At 41.4% G+C, this 14,713-nt stretch overlaps 1 protein-coding gene across 1 annotated transcript in view; it reads left to right on the top strand.

The window, feature by feature from the left end:
- Positions 1-14,713, top strand: part of npr2 (natriuretic peptide receptor 2) — a gene marked incomplete at its 5' end in the record, with an annotated part of 74,282 nt that overhangs the window by 25,883 nt on the left and 33,686 nt on the right. Inside the window, 3 exons of the mRNA XM_028602184.1 lie at positions 7,907-8,027; positions 10,218-10,292; positions 12,472-12,549. Of these exons, the coding sequence (XP_028457985.1) occupies positions 7,907-8,027; positions 10,218-10,292; positions 12,472-12,549 (274 nt within the window). The remainder of the gene's footprint in view (positions 1-7,906; positions 8,028-10,217; positions 10,293-12,471; positions 12,550-14,713) is intronic.

Here is a 14,713-nt window from a genome sequence, read left to right as displayed (position 1 = left end):
CTGCAACAAACCATTTGAATGTCTTAGTCATTAAGACATTAAATCACTTTTATTAGAAACAAGAAAAATATTTCCTGAACAAATCTTGTTTCAAGAGTGCCAGTACCCGCAATAAGGCAGATGACCGCGCTGGTATGGTTGATTTCAATGAGAAACAGGTGAGTTTCTCAACTTATGTAAACATATGTGTTATTATATTATGTACCTACGCAACACTGTCAAAATGAAATCACAGACTTTTACTTTTCACGCAGCGATGTTAAATAGTTAATTATGGTCCCGTAGCACTCAGTAGATTAACCGGGTGGATGGTCGGCAGCTCTCAGTTGATCTTGGAGTGTGGTGTGCAGCAGCAGTGTGAGGGGATGTTGAGCAGAGCAGCAGTGGTTCTGTTGTTTTAATGGAGGGGTTGGTCCAGCAGAGGTATTCACATATGGGACTTATGAAACAATAGGCCCAGTGTGGAGCTCCACACTTTGCCCCTCTGGCTGCCAGAGGTCTCTAAACGAGGCTCCTTAAATAGAAAAATACCTTCTTTTTTTTCTTGGTGGTGGTGGATGGGGCTGGAGGGCAACGGCGGTTTAATGGTGTTTCCTGCCCTCAAAATGGTTGCACATCGGCACGGCCTGGAGTATTTGTAGACACAAACAAGCATCAGAATCCCCTTTAAGTTTCTGAACTGTCTGACTACACAGTTTCTCCCTGGTGAAAAAGTGGTAAAAAAAGAAAGAAAAAGTCACTTTTGGGGCCAACTGGGATGGTTAGGGGAAAGGCTCAAACTCGGTGATATGCAAACGCTGCAATAATTTCCTGCAGCCATCTGGAAGTGTTTTACACCTTTTAGATTGGCGTGGAATGTATGGCCTCTGCTCCCCCCCCGACAAAAAAAAAATAAACTCTCCAGGCTCTGTACTAATAGTTTTATTTTTGAAAGTGCGTTGCTGTTAGTTAATCATGAAGTATCCAAAAACAGCCGCTCCTCTGAGATTTGCCCCAGATGTGTTGATTCGCTGGAATACATCCTCCCCTCTGTGGTGTTTGCCAGTCAGACTGATAATAAACCAACAAAAATAAAAAAGAATAACACTCCAAACATGTCCAAAATATAACTGATATGAAAATGAGTAGATTCATTAATCTGGTTAGGCTGTGCAGACATCTGGTGGTTGTTTCCTGTTGTGGAGCAGTTTTTTTTTATCCATTTCCATTTCATCCACACATAATTCACCGTATAGGAGACAAAGGAGATCAGGGAAAAACCTGAATAAAATGATAGAGCTCATAATTATATTGCCTCATTTAGGAAATTACACTGACTGGGCCAAATGAAACACCAGAATAACTAGCCAAACTGTTTACTTTAAATGCTAAGCTATGCTAAACTAATACAAATGCTAACCTAACCTTACATAGTGCAACACAACATGACTTAACATACCATAGCAAACCTAAGATAACGTAATGTTAGGCCAATTATTTTCATAGTTGATTAATCTGTCGATTGTTTTCTCGATTAGTTGTTTGGTCTCTAAAATGTCAGAAAATGGTGAAAAATGCCGATCAGAGTTTTCCCAAAGCCCAACATGACGTCCTCAAATGTCTTGTTTTGTTCACAACTAACTAAGATATTCAGTTTACTGTCAAAGAGGAGTGAAGAAACTAGAAAATATTTACATTTAAGAACCCGCAATCACAGAATTTTTACTTATTTTCATAAAAATGAATTTGATAGTTGACAACTGATTAATTGATAAATCTTTGCAGCTCTACGTAATGTTACATAATAATACTTAACCCAGCGCAACATAGCATAACATAACATACATAACTAATACACTGTATTAATAAATTTAAATGTTACATTATGCAATATAATGTAAAATAACTTAACAAAACAAACATATGATAACATATGTTTGTTTTGTTATAGGGGTGGGACTTTTTATTTTTAAATTGAGTGTATCGAAAGAAAAGATAATCGCATCCCTAATACTATCAAATCACTATACTTCTAGAATCACAATAAATGAAAATCGCAATACAAATCAAATAGGCACTAATGTTTCATGAAAGAATCAAATTGGGATCAAAAGCATATCATCCCAGCCCTAGTGCATTATGTAATGTAACGTCACCTAACATGACATACTGTAACATGACCTAAACTTCTCTAACCTACCCTAACCTAACATAACACATAACATAACCCACCCTGTTAGTTTTGGTTTCGCACTTTGTTTATGCAGGCACACTAAAGATCTATACATGACAAACTTTGTCCTGCCGTCATCACATACGTGAGCTGCATCTCCTGATACTTGAAATTGATTGGTATGTAGACGGGCTTTCCCCTCCTCCAGTGTCCTCTCTCTGTGTCGGAGCTCTTTTTGTTTTGTCGCGATGTTGAGAAGCAAGACACGGGAACTTTCTTTCGGCAGCATTTATTCCGAGACAAACGGAAACCTACACTGTACATTTACTACTGCTTAACAAGTAAACTGCTGATGTATTCTCTGCTCTGGTAGCCGACCGTTGTCTGCTCTGAGCGCATTTACCGTCACACACTCTGAGTTATTACTTAAAGGAACTTCCCCGGTATTATAACACAATAATAGCCTGCCAGAGCTTCCTGTATTTGGTCCGAAAGTCCGAACCATCCAAAAAAAATGCTTTCACACTATAAGTGAACCGAACTATGACTACCTCTTTTTGTCGGACCAAATTTCGTCCGTTTAGTCCGGACCGTGGTCCGGGGGAGGTTTCGCACCTGTAATTTTGGTTCGGATCAAACTGAAAAGTCAGACTCCACCATTTTTTTTCCTTTTGTTCCGTTTGTGTTTGCACATTGAAACTCTGTTGTGCAATTTGAGCTTAAACAATCACAGAATACTGTAAAACACATTTAAGACTGAACCCTTTTATTATGTTCTATCTGTTTTAAGGAACTATCATTTTTACAGTGTTTGAGTTGGGAGCTGTTTTGTACCAGTGTGAGTACTTAAGATAAGGTTAGAACATCTGAGTCCGCTGTCAGTGAGTTTGTTCAAAAAGAGAGAGTGTGGGAGTTAGAACTGAAGTGGATATAATCTTCATCATGGTTGATGATTGTTTTCTTATTTTTCTTTGAAGAAAAGACCCATGACTCATAGTAGCCTGCCTTTAAAGGTCCCATGGCATGAAAATTTCACTTTATGAGGTTTTTTAACATTATTATGTGTACCCCCAGTGGCTAGAAATGGTGATAGGTGTAAACCAAGCCCTGGGTATCCAGGTCTGCCTTTGAGAAAATGAAAGCTCAGATGGGCCGATCTGGAATCTTCCCCTTATGACGTCATAAGGGGAAAGGTTACCTCCTCTTTCTCTGCTTTGCCCGCCTAGAGAATTTGGCCCGCCCATGAGAAAGAGAAAGACATCATGGCTAGCAAACGAGCGAAGCATGGCAGTTGGTCAAGGCCACACCCCCACGTTCCACCTTGCCCCGCCTCTCTCCTCCTCAATAGCATTTAAAGCTACAGACACAGAAATGGCACATCCTAAGGCAGTGGTCACCAACCTTTTTAACCCCTTAACGCCGACTGTCGCTAATTTACATCAAACCCCTTCCATTCCGACTGCAGGCGAGATAGAGTGGGTATTCCCCCCAATGCCGGTTTGTTTACATGCGATACATACCTAGGAACCTTTTGCATGCACTGGTTTCTCGTAGGACCGGTCGGAGTGGGAGATACATCCGGTTCACGTAAGCGAAATTAACCCTAACCCTACCACTAACCCTACCCCTACACCTAATCCTACCCCTAAACCTAACCCTACCCCTAACCCTAAAGAAACTACTGTCAATGTTAGGGAGTAGGAGAGTGTTTTCTTTCTTGCCGTTGTCAAGATCCATGTATTTGTCATTTACAGTTTAGAAGTTCTAACAACTTTGTGACATGAATGAAATCTACTGTGTTTTATTAATTTTACCATTTTGTAAAGAATTTTACCATAATGCCTGTTGTCGCTAATTTGCATCATACCTAAATTTATATCTATTCCATATGCTATAGACAAATTAACAATCTCAATTTAATTTAGCATCAGCTTGGAGTCAGAAACACACATAATATTTTGTTAATATAATTGTGAATAAATTCAGGCGTCAAGGGGTTAAGCCCAAGATCACAGACGTCTGCCCTGGTGAAATACAAGATCTACTCATCAAATTATTGAGAGAAAAAGAATGCCAAAAACACTTCTATCTCGAGGCCTTGTATTTATGCAAAATGTATTTGAATAACATGACGTACTTGCTCCAACTTTCAATTTGATGCAATAACAAATTATAATGAAACAAAACCTGTAACTGGAATATAAAACAAGCCATACTGTAGCTATCTTGCTCTAACAATTGTGTAATCATACCATCCATTTTAAGTTACATTTTTTTAAGTCATACAAAGAATAAATGGGCTATTTTCTATTCACATTCAGATTATTGTGTTCATTGTGGACAACAAAGAGACACATTTACACATTTTGCAATGAGCAGATCATATGTAGTGCCATGTAACTGTAATGCTCATCAACTTCAGTCATTGAAGTTACTACAATTATTACTTACATTTAGCAACACTTAAGAAAGCATTTAGCAACACTTAAGAAAGCAGAACGTTAATGTGTGCCACAGTTAACTATAAGTGCAGTTCTCTGTCACATCTCAAGCATCACTTTCATAAGGCCATCAGAAGGCAAAAACCTTTACATGCAGTCATGTTACTCACTCGTTAGTGTGATGGCTGTGCCTGAATACTGTCACTAAGGCTACGTTCAGACTGCAGGCCGAAGTGGCCCAAATTTTTTGGGGTCAAGTGACCAGGTCAGGCTTCTTCAGAAGTATTGTGAACACTCAAATCTAACCCAGATCAGATTTTTTCAGATCAGATTCAGGCCACTTCCACATGTTGTCCTGAATCCGACCCAGATCTGATTTTTTTTCAATGCGACCGCAGTGTGAACAGCCCTGCACATTGATGTTATGGCTGCCATTACACAAACATTTTAATACAAAATAAAAAAATAAAAGGGAAAATGCTGACTTCCTCCATAACCTCCATAACTTTAGTGCAACAGCGTGCTGCGTCTGATGTCATCGTTATTGTTCTTTTGCGCATGCAGGTCATTTCAAAACCGCAAGCAGTTCACACTGGAATCTGATATAGGCCACATTTTAAAAGGTAATGTGAACAGCCAAACAAAAAATCGGATCTGAGAAAAAAAATTAGAATCAGGCATTAAGACTTGCGGTGTGAACATAGCCTAAGTAGTTTGTAGTTTGGCTCATAGCTACAGACCGCCAGTCTGAGGCAGTCTGCGAGGTGTCTGTCAGTAAGGCAGCCCCTGTACTTTGATTTGATGATTTTCATCTGCGAAAACACCATTTCGCACAGGTATGTGGATCCAAAGTAGGCACTCACTCTTTGTGCACATGCAGCGAGAAGAGGAACCTTCTCTCTGCTTACAAGTCTCCAAAAGTCACTGTCCCTTGATCTGGCCTTTAGATCGATGTCATTCTGCAAATCAGTTATCTCCATGTCAACACCACTTGGCAGAGCAAATAGTTGATGGACTTTGGCTGATACCTGGTCTGTATCAATGGGCTGAAATGGGTTTGAGACTAATGAAGCAATATCTTTCATGGCGTCTAACTCAGTAAAACGCCGACTGAACTCCGTTACAACTTTGTCCAAGTGAGCACAGTACTGGTCTGGGTGAAAAGCATCTTTGTCTTTGATGGCTTGTGATGCTTTTTCCAGGTTGGGAAAGTATGTTAGCTGCCTGTTCTTTAGCTGTGTGGTCCAAACACAAAGAGGTCTTTTCCCTGGAGCTCAGTGTTGAGTGCGTTCAGTTTTGCCGTTAGGTGTGTCAGAACTCCCAGGTCAAGCAGCCACGCATCATCTGACAATTCTTTGTGCTCCTCATTCCTCGTCGACAGAAAAGCCTTGATCTCTGGCAGTAAGTCAACAAATCGTAAATTTGAAAATTTTACTTTTTTGCCTTCTTTTGTGGAACATCCGCCATGCTAGCTAGCTAACTGTGGTATCGCCCGTTTTTTACACTTCTCCTAGCGCCGTTCTTATTGGCCAATACAGTACTTTTCTCGTATCTCATTGGACACTCCGCGCTGCTAAAAGAGACCCCTCCAAACTGCGCTGGTCAAGAGAGACGCACGTTGCAAAATCAAAAGTCAATCAGGCAAAATTTGATTGTTTATTTTTCTTAGGCTGTTATTTTCGGGAGCTACAGTTGAAGTCTCAAAGATCTACTAGTTGATCGCGATCAACGGGTTGGTGGCCACTGTTCTAAGGAGAGCTCATTGTGGAACTGGCTCTAGTCATTCTGCATCAAGGCTGAATTTTGGGAAAGAGACTTCAGATACAGTGTTAGGGGACCACTAAGGCCTATATAAAAGAGACTTCAGATACAGTATTAGGGGACCACTAAGGCCTATATAAAAGAGACTTCAGATACAGTATTAGGGGACCACTAAGGCCTATATAAAAGAGACTTCAGATACAGTATTAGGGGACCACTAAGGCCTATATAAAAGAGACTTCAGATACAGTATTAGGGGACCACTAAGGTCTATATAAAAGAGACTTCAGATACAGTATTAGGGGACCACTAAGGTCTATATAAAGAGACTTCAGATACAGTATTAGGGGACCACTAAGGTCTATATAAAAGAGACTTCAGATACAGTATTAGGGGACCACTAAGGTCTATATAAAAGAGACTTCAGATACAGTATTAGGGGACCACTAAGGCCTATATAAAAGAGACTTCAGATACAGTATTAGGGGACCACTAGGGTCTATATAAAAGCATCCAAAGAGCAGCATGTCATAGGACCTTTTAAGTAGAAGAGCGAGGGCGCCTGGGTAGCTCACCTGGTAGAGGGCGCGCCCATATACAGAGGATCAGTCCTTGACTCAGCGGCCGTGGGTTCAATTTCGACCTGCGGCCCTTTGCTGCATGTCATTCCCCCCTCTCTCCCCTTTCATGTCTCAGCTGTCACAAATAAAGGCCTAAAATGCAAAAAAAAGTAGAAGTAGAAGAGCGAAGGCTTTCCCAGCATGACATTCAATATCCTCAAATAATGAGTCCAAAGGGTCAAAACAGCTAGTTGTTTAATGTTGCTTTGACTTTTGACCAACATTTCTGTTCACATAACGTTACTGATTAAATTCCAGTATGGGTGTTTACTGTGTAATGTTGTTGAAAGAAAGAGCTCTTTGTCCAGACTATTACATAACAACATCACCTAAAAAAAGTAGTTTTCCACTTCATCAAAGTTCAATAAGTAGAGCATATGGGCCAGTGAAGTTCAACTCTAATAAGATGCAAACGCACAAACCTGCACACATAAACACACGTACATCGCTTACATGCAAGCGCTGCATGTAAAGCGTTCTGCCATCAGATCTGATGGCGATACTGCACAAACAGAGCAATTAACTCTTTATTTTCGTCGACTTGCCGGATAAAATCCATGTTGTTTTCTTGTTCCTCAAAATAAAACCATGAGTCAATATACCACCTCGCCTCTGAAGGGGGGGGGGGGCATTTTAGGCGCTTAATTCCACAGGACAGATGAAGACATGAAAGGGGAGAGAGAAGGGGAATGACACGCCACAAGTCGGAGTCGAACCCGCAGCCGCTGCGTCGAGGAGTAAACCTCTCCTTCAGAGGGTGGCGGGTTAGCGCAGTTGGTAACTGCGCTAACCCGGCCACCCTCTGAAGGATTTCTATTAATTTATTTCCTTTTATATAAAAGAAAGACACCCATGCGTACAGAGAGTTGAGATTCAAGCCCGTAAAGCAAAGTAAACTTTGGTTAAAAAATCTCACTCATTTTTTTTTGCAGGAAACTGAAGCTGGAGAAAGAGCTGGCTGGAATGCTGTGGAGGATTCGGTGGGAGGACCTTCAGTTCGAGAGCCCCAATAAATACCACAAACGCGCCGGCAGTCGTCTCACCCTCTCGCAGGTAAACCATCTTCTCAGACGTGGCTGCTGTAAGTACAGATTGATGTACCGTACCTGCGGCTCTCAAGACAAAATATAATACAGATGTGCAAGGTGAGGTGACAAAAAACAAGCGTGCCAAAGCTCTTCGTAGCTTTAACAAATGAAATACACCCACGTGATTTCATATGAAAGCCGGCATCTCTGAGCATCTCCTGATTATTCAGAGCTTTATATCGCCTTTTGTTCCGTCTGTGTTGCTGGCACAGCCTCCGATATGTGATTAACAAGTTGTTGTTTCGCCAAGACTCAACACTGTACCACAGCTTTCATTCACATTCATACAGGGCTGACTATCGGTCTCCAGATGGCACTAGGGCTGATCGATTTTTGAAAAAAAAGAAAAAAAAACATAATCACAATTATTTTGGTCCATTTATTTTGGGCCATATTGAAATAATTATTTAACACGATTACTCATTGACTTTTGGAAAGAGGTTGCATTTATTGAACTTAAAAAAAAACAGTTGGAACACTGTGGAACAGTTAAATCCACAGTGAAAACACCTTGAACTGTGACATTTCCCTTATTACCTTTCCCATTAAAGGTCCAGTGTGTGATGTGTTTAGTCGTTCATTATCAACATCGGTGTTGCCCGTTCACGAACTTGTCCTTTTTCATGAATATTGACCACCACCATCAATTCCAAGTATTCCTTTTGGCTTGAAATTTCACATTTGCATTTGCATGAACTGGGGTATACGCTCCATCTTGAAATACGTTAGCCGGTAAGGGACATACAGGACATACTGCTCCGCCTTTGCCGTTTTCGTTGTCACATGATAAACTCACAGGGTGCTGCTAATGCTGCTAATGGGTATCGTAGCTTCCCGGCCCCGGCAAGTTTGAAGAAGGAAACGTGGAGGACCACACGTATTCAAAATCCAAATTTCAGGAACAGGAGTCTTCTTCGCCCAGAAAAAGAACAAGGATATTGAAAAGAGCAACAGACCGACTTTTTGAAGCGTGAAGGCTACTGTAGCTGTAAGACGTACTTTGAACTGCGTGTCGAGAGAGTTGATTGTGATATACGATCTCAACGCTAGATGGGAGAAATCCCCACACATTGGACCTTAAAACTTTTTCATTCAGGACACAAGTAAAAATAAGAGTTTACTTGGAAAAAAACACACTGTGCAAAATGATAGTTTTTTTCTTGATAGCGTTGTTTTTGTGCCAAAATCACGATCAAAATTCGATAAATTGCTGTAGCCCTAGATGTTGCTGCTGTAAAATTGGACCCGCCTGGAATCGAAAATGCCAATGTTGACATGTTTGAAGTTTAGAGATTCACCCTGTTTACACACTCTGTGCTGCTGTGTATTAACATGCGTTTGGTGTTTTTTGAAAAAGCAAAGCTGGCGGCCCTGAGAGAGTCCAAATCCTTTGTTAGTTCACACATTCCTGAAAGCTTTGCCAGTGGTTTATTGAAGGTGGCTAGGCTTTTTTTTCGCGGTGGCAGACGCGTATTAAATGATCGTTAAAATAAGCCCCTGTCTGGCCCCGCTTCCTATACATACATTCATGCATACATAATATCTCATCGCAATCTTCAAGGATCAGGTTCTGCTGTCTGAGGGCTAATGCATCTCCTTCGGGGTTATGTTTCGTCCAACACATGCAAGCGTTCATGAAGAGCACATGCACACACCTTTTTCATTACTGGTTTTCCATCCAATTCCTAGGAGTGTGAGTGTGAGTGTGAGTGTGTGTTTGTGTGTGTGTGTAAAACAGTAATTTTCCAGACCGATGTATTTTCCAGCGTGCCATGTGTTGCCAACATTTGCATTCTATACAAATGTGTAGTTGACTGTGCTGGCTGTCTGTATGCAGTGCGCCCACTTGATTTTGATTCACTCTGTGTGCACTGCAGACATTTGCCCAAGGACTCGAGTTGGTGTTGTAAAAACAAAAAAAAACACTCTTATTTTCTCAACAAATATAAGTGAAAAGGCAATTTCACGTTTCACAGAGAGAAAGGTACTTTGGATAAGAATGTCTGTGGACGAACCTGTTTTAGGAAGCTGCGTTGCAGTGAAGTGGAAGCAGTATTAAATGACCAATATTAAATCCTCTTTGCTCTAATCTACACACCGCTAACTTGCTTGTTTTCTTTTCTTTCCCTCTCACTACTTCTTTACATCTTCTCAGAGAGGCTCCAGCTATGGCTCCTTGATAACTGCCCATGGAAAATATCAGCTATTTGCAAAAACGGGCTATTTTAAGGTAAGGCTTAGTGAGTTCTGACATTTTCAACTCCTGCGCACTCCTTTCCCACCCACACATGTGCACACTCGCAGTGAAAGCCGGAGAGCTGGAGAGGAGAGAGAAAGAGAGAGTGTGGGCGAATTTAGGTAGTTGGTTTTAATGTGAGCTGCAGAATGCGTCAATTTTCTTCTTCTTTTTCTTTCTTTGTTTCTACACTCGCGCCTCGCAGTCTGGACATTGCCATCAACTTGTTGCTACCGTTAATTTATTCATTGAAGATGGACGAGGCGTGAGGAAATCTGTCAAAAAAAAGAGCCTGCTGAATAATGAGATAGCAGTGTTTCTTGTGTACAGCTTGCGTGACACAGGTTTTATATAAATGCTGATGTCACGTAGTTAGACCGACAGCTTGAACGCCTAATGGATCATTGGAGGTACTGATGCACTTCTGAAATTCAATACAGGCCAGAGGTGATTCAATCTGACACCAAAGCTCAAACAGAGCGAGCCTCCACAGCCTGCAGATACCGGAAAATAACCTCTGAAATGAAGTGTGTGTTAGTTAATCTACCTGCTCTCAAACACACGGCCATCATCAGCTCCTAACTGCATATTTCCTAGAATAAAAGTTAAAACTTCCACATGGACTCGCACACAAACTGGTTTCATAGTTGCCACGGCAGCGTTCTGTCACGTCTGTGGCTGGGAGATATTCACCTCGCTTCCTTCCGTTATTGATCCACATAACAAAGCGACCGATACGATTCTTCTTCTGCTGCAGACTGAAATAAGCCCCAAGCTGTTCTCTCCTCTCAATGCTGCTTGGATGTTCCTCTTTCCATTTTCATGGGCCTTGTTTGCACTTTTTATAGCACCAGTATGTTTCTGTTGTCTTTTTCTGCTTTATTTACATTTAGACCAAAGTGCATCCTGGTCACGCTCTTAAAGTGCTCATATTATGCTTTTTGGCTTTTCCCCTTTCCTTTATTGTGTTTTTTTTATATATATATATATATCTTTTGTGCACGTTATAACTGTTTAACACTGTTCACAAACTGCTCCAAACAGCTCTATTGTAGTCCAGCCTTTACTTCAGAGACAAACGTGCGTCACTTTGTAACACACGTTATAATGCTCGCCTAGCTGCTAGCGTGACACGCCCTCATACTCTGCTTCTGACTGGCTAGTAGTCCTTACCTAGCTACTGTGCATGTACGACTCCCAACAAAGATGGAACAGAAGTGAGATGCCTCACTCTGTAGCTAAAACAGAGAGCTCAACACACAGGGTGAAAAGAAGAGCTGCAGCAATGTGCAGTACAACAAAAATATAGTGTTTTTTGAAAATGAAACCATGTAAACCTATTCTGATATTTAACCTCTAAATACAATTATGAACCTGAAAATGAGCATAATATGAGCACTTTAAATGTCTCTATATAAAAAAAGAAGCTGTGTATAACGTAGTGCTGTCAAACAATTACAATATTTAATTGTAATTGCGATTAATTGCATTAATGTCATAGTTAACTCGCAATTAATTGCAATTAATCGCAAATTTTTATTGATTCTAAAAGTCCCTTGCTTTCTTTTTGTCTAATTTTTCTCTAATTTTAATGCTCTTATCAACATGGGAAAGTGGATCGGCTTGCTTTGTGCTTTTGTCGCCTGGCTTTGACGAGGGGGCGGAGAATTCCCATCAGCAGTGTGCTTGGCCAACAAGTGGCATTTCAGACTGGACGTGCTGCGATGATAGCTCAGTTCACAACGACAAAACACACAGATCACTTTGGTCTTGTTAATGGAACCATTTGGCAACTTTTTAAAAGTAAACTTCCCATCCATTTCAGCGTCTCGCGCTCGCCATCCACTTAAAACGTAACATTAGCCTACTACTCTTTGGCCGGCTCGCAAGCCCAAACAAGTGTGTGCGGCGTGCCTATTGTTTTGTTTCCGGTCTAGCTAGATCCGGTGTGGTGTTGTAGTTTTTCTAACATACTAGTTGTTGCAACAGCATGTGGAAAAAAACTACAAAGTTTGCTAGGCCAAAAATAACATTAATAAACAAACAATAAACAAATTGACGCCGTTAAAATGGGTTTGCGTTAACGCCGTTAATAACGCATTTAACTGACAGCACTAGTATAAAGTAAACCATACCACAGTGGATTTATTGTCTCTTTTCGTGCTGCACACAGGGGAACCTGGTGGCCATCAAGCATGTGGACAAGAAGAGGATAGAGCTGACCAGACAAGTTTTACTGGAACTCAAACATGTAAGTGTTCATTTGATGTCCTATTAGATTTTTTTCTATCATTTTACAGGTTTAAGTGGATTATTTTATACTAATCAAATTATCTTAATTTGATTTGTATACCCAAAATCACAAATGTGAGTGCATTACAATCTGTACAACATACACGACTCTATGCCTAGACCAACAAGTGTTTTTGAGGAGTTCTGACATACATACATGGTCAAAAATTTTAGAACACCCCAATTCTTTGTTTTTTTTATTGACATTTTAGCAGTTCAAGTCCAATAAATAGCTTGAAATGCTACAAAGGTAAGTGGTGAACTGCCTGAGATAAAAAAAAAAAGTAAGGTTACCCAAAACTAAAAAATAATGTACATTTCAGAATTTTACAAAAAGGCCTTTTTTAACTATGTAAATCTGTTCTGCAGCAATGGCAGTTGATCAAGCTTTGAAAGTTGGTGCTACCGATTCCCACAGGTGTTCCAACTTGTCTGGATTACTTACAACCCCCTCGGTTTGTATAAAAGTATTGTTGGAACACATTGGTTGCGTACCCTCGTGAGCATTATTTGAACAGTATTGTACTGCAGAAGGCAAGGCAGCTTTATTTGTATAGCACATTTCAGCAACAAGGCAATTCAAAGTGCTTTACATGAAACTTTAAAAATCTGTTAGAAAACAATTTCAAAGCACAACAAGAAAGTAGTGTGTTGCCATAAAAATGGTGGGAAAAACACAATCATAACACTTAAGAATGTTGGTCTTTCCTACAGAGAAATTGTGAAGAACGTCAAGGTGTCAGTGAGTACAGTATTCTTCACCATCAAAAGGCACTTAGAAACTGGGGGAAACTCTGACAGGAAGAGGTCTGGCAGACCCAAAGCCACAACAGAATCAGAAGACAAGTTTCTGAGAGTCAACAGCTTGCGTGATAGGCGGCTCACAGGACAACAGCTTCAAGCACAGCTGATTGTAATAAGCAACTCTCAGTTTCAATTGGAAAGAGATTGGAAAAGATTTCGAGCTGCAGGTTTGATAGGTCGAGTTACAGCAAGAAAGCCATTGCTAAGACGTCAGAATAAGAAAAAAAGAGGCTCGCCTGGGCCAAGAAACATCGTCAATGGACTACTGAAGACTGGAAGAAGGTGTTATAGACTGATGAATCAAAATTTGAAATCTTCGGTTCATCACGCTGGATTTTTGTACACCATTGAGTAGGCCAAAGGATAGTTTCTCAGTGTGTGACATCAACAGTCAAACATGGAGGAGGAAGCGTGATGCTCTGGGGCTGTTTTGCTGGATCCACGGTCTGCGATTTATACAGAGTGAAAGGCACCCTGAACCAAAACGGCCACCACAGCATTTTGCAGAACCATGCAGTACCCTCTGGTATATGCTTAGTTGGTCAGGGGTTCATCCTACAGCAAGATAATGACCCAAAACATAAGTCCAAGCTATGCCAGAACTACCATAGCAAAAAAGAACAAGATGGTAAGCTTAAAAACATGGAGTGGCCAGCACAGCGTTATGAGGAGACAGAACGGACCCAAGAGCAAGGCTCGAAAAAAACACTGATTTATTGAACAGAAACTGGATGGGAGTGGGGAGGCGGATGCCGAGGGCAGCAGTGAGGGCTTTCTGTGGCTGGAGGTAGGATGGGGAAGGAGCTGGGGCAGCGTGGGGAAACCGGGGCGAGGGGAGCCGAGGAGGAGGCACTGGAGTCCGGGGAGTCAAGGGAGGAGTGGATGAACACAGGAGCGGCGGCAGGGTGGAACAGGGAGCCGTGAGGAAGGGACCGAATGGAGAAGCCAGCTGACTGGAGGTAGCGGAGTGAGATGGAGGATATAATTGCAGGAGGAAACACAGACAGGGTTAGCACAGGCAAGGACCGGTAAGTACAAAAATAGTTTTCTGAGAGCTTGTATGGCGTTTCACCCGGGCGGCTGAAGTAACGATCAAGCGGCGATGATGAGTGGGTCCGGGGTTTATATACTGGGCTTGATTGTAGATGGCTGGCAGGTGTGTACGGCAGGGAGAGGTGATTGTGGAATGATGAGCAGGTGTGTGCAGTCAGCTGGCAGGAGAAGGCGGGAGGAGGGGAAAAACAGGAGGCAGAAAAAGGCAGGCCAACAGAGAAAACTGACCGTGGAAATCAAATAGAACTAGGAAACAAAAAGAGACT

The sequence above is a fragment of the Perca flavescens genome, chromosome 16 (assembly GCF_004354835.1).
Source record: "Perca flavescens isolate YP-PL-M2 chromosome 16, PFLA_1.0, whole genome shotgun sequence".
NCBI lineage: Eukaryota > Metazoa > Chordata > Actinopteri > Perciformes > Percidae > Perca > Perca flavescens.
The sequence above is the reverse complement of the archived record's forward strand: the minus strand, read 5'-3'. Positions and strand labels throughout refer to the sequence as shown.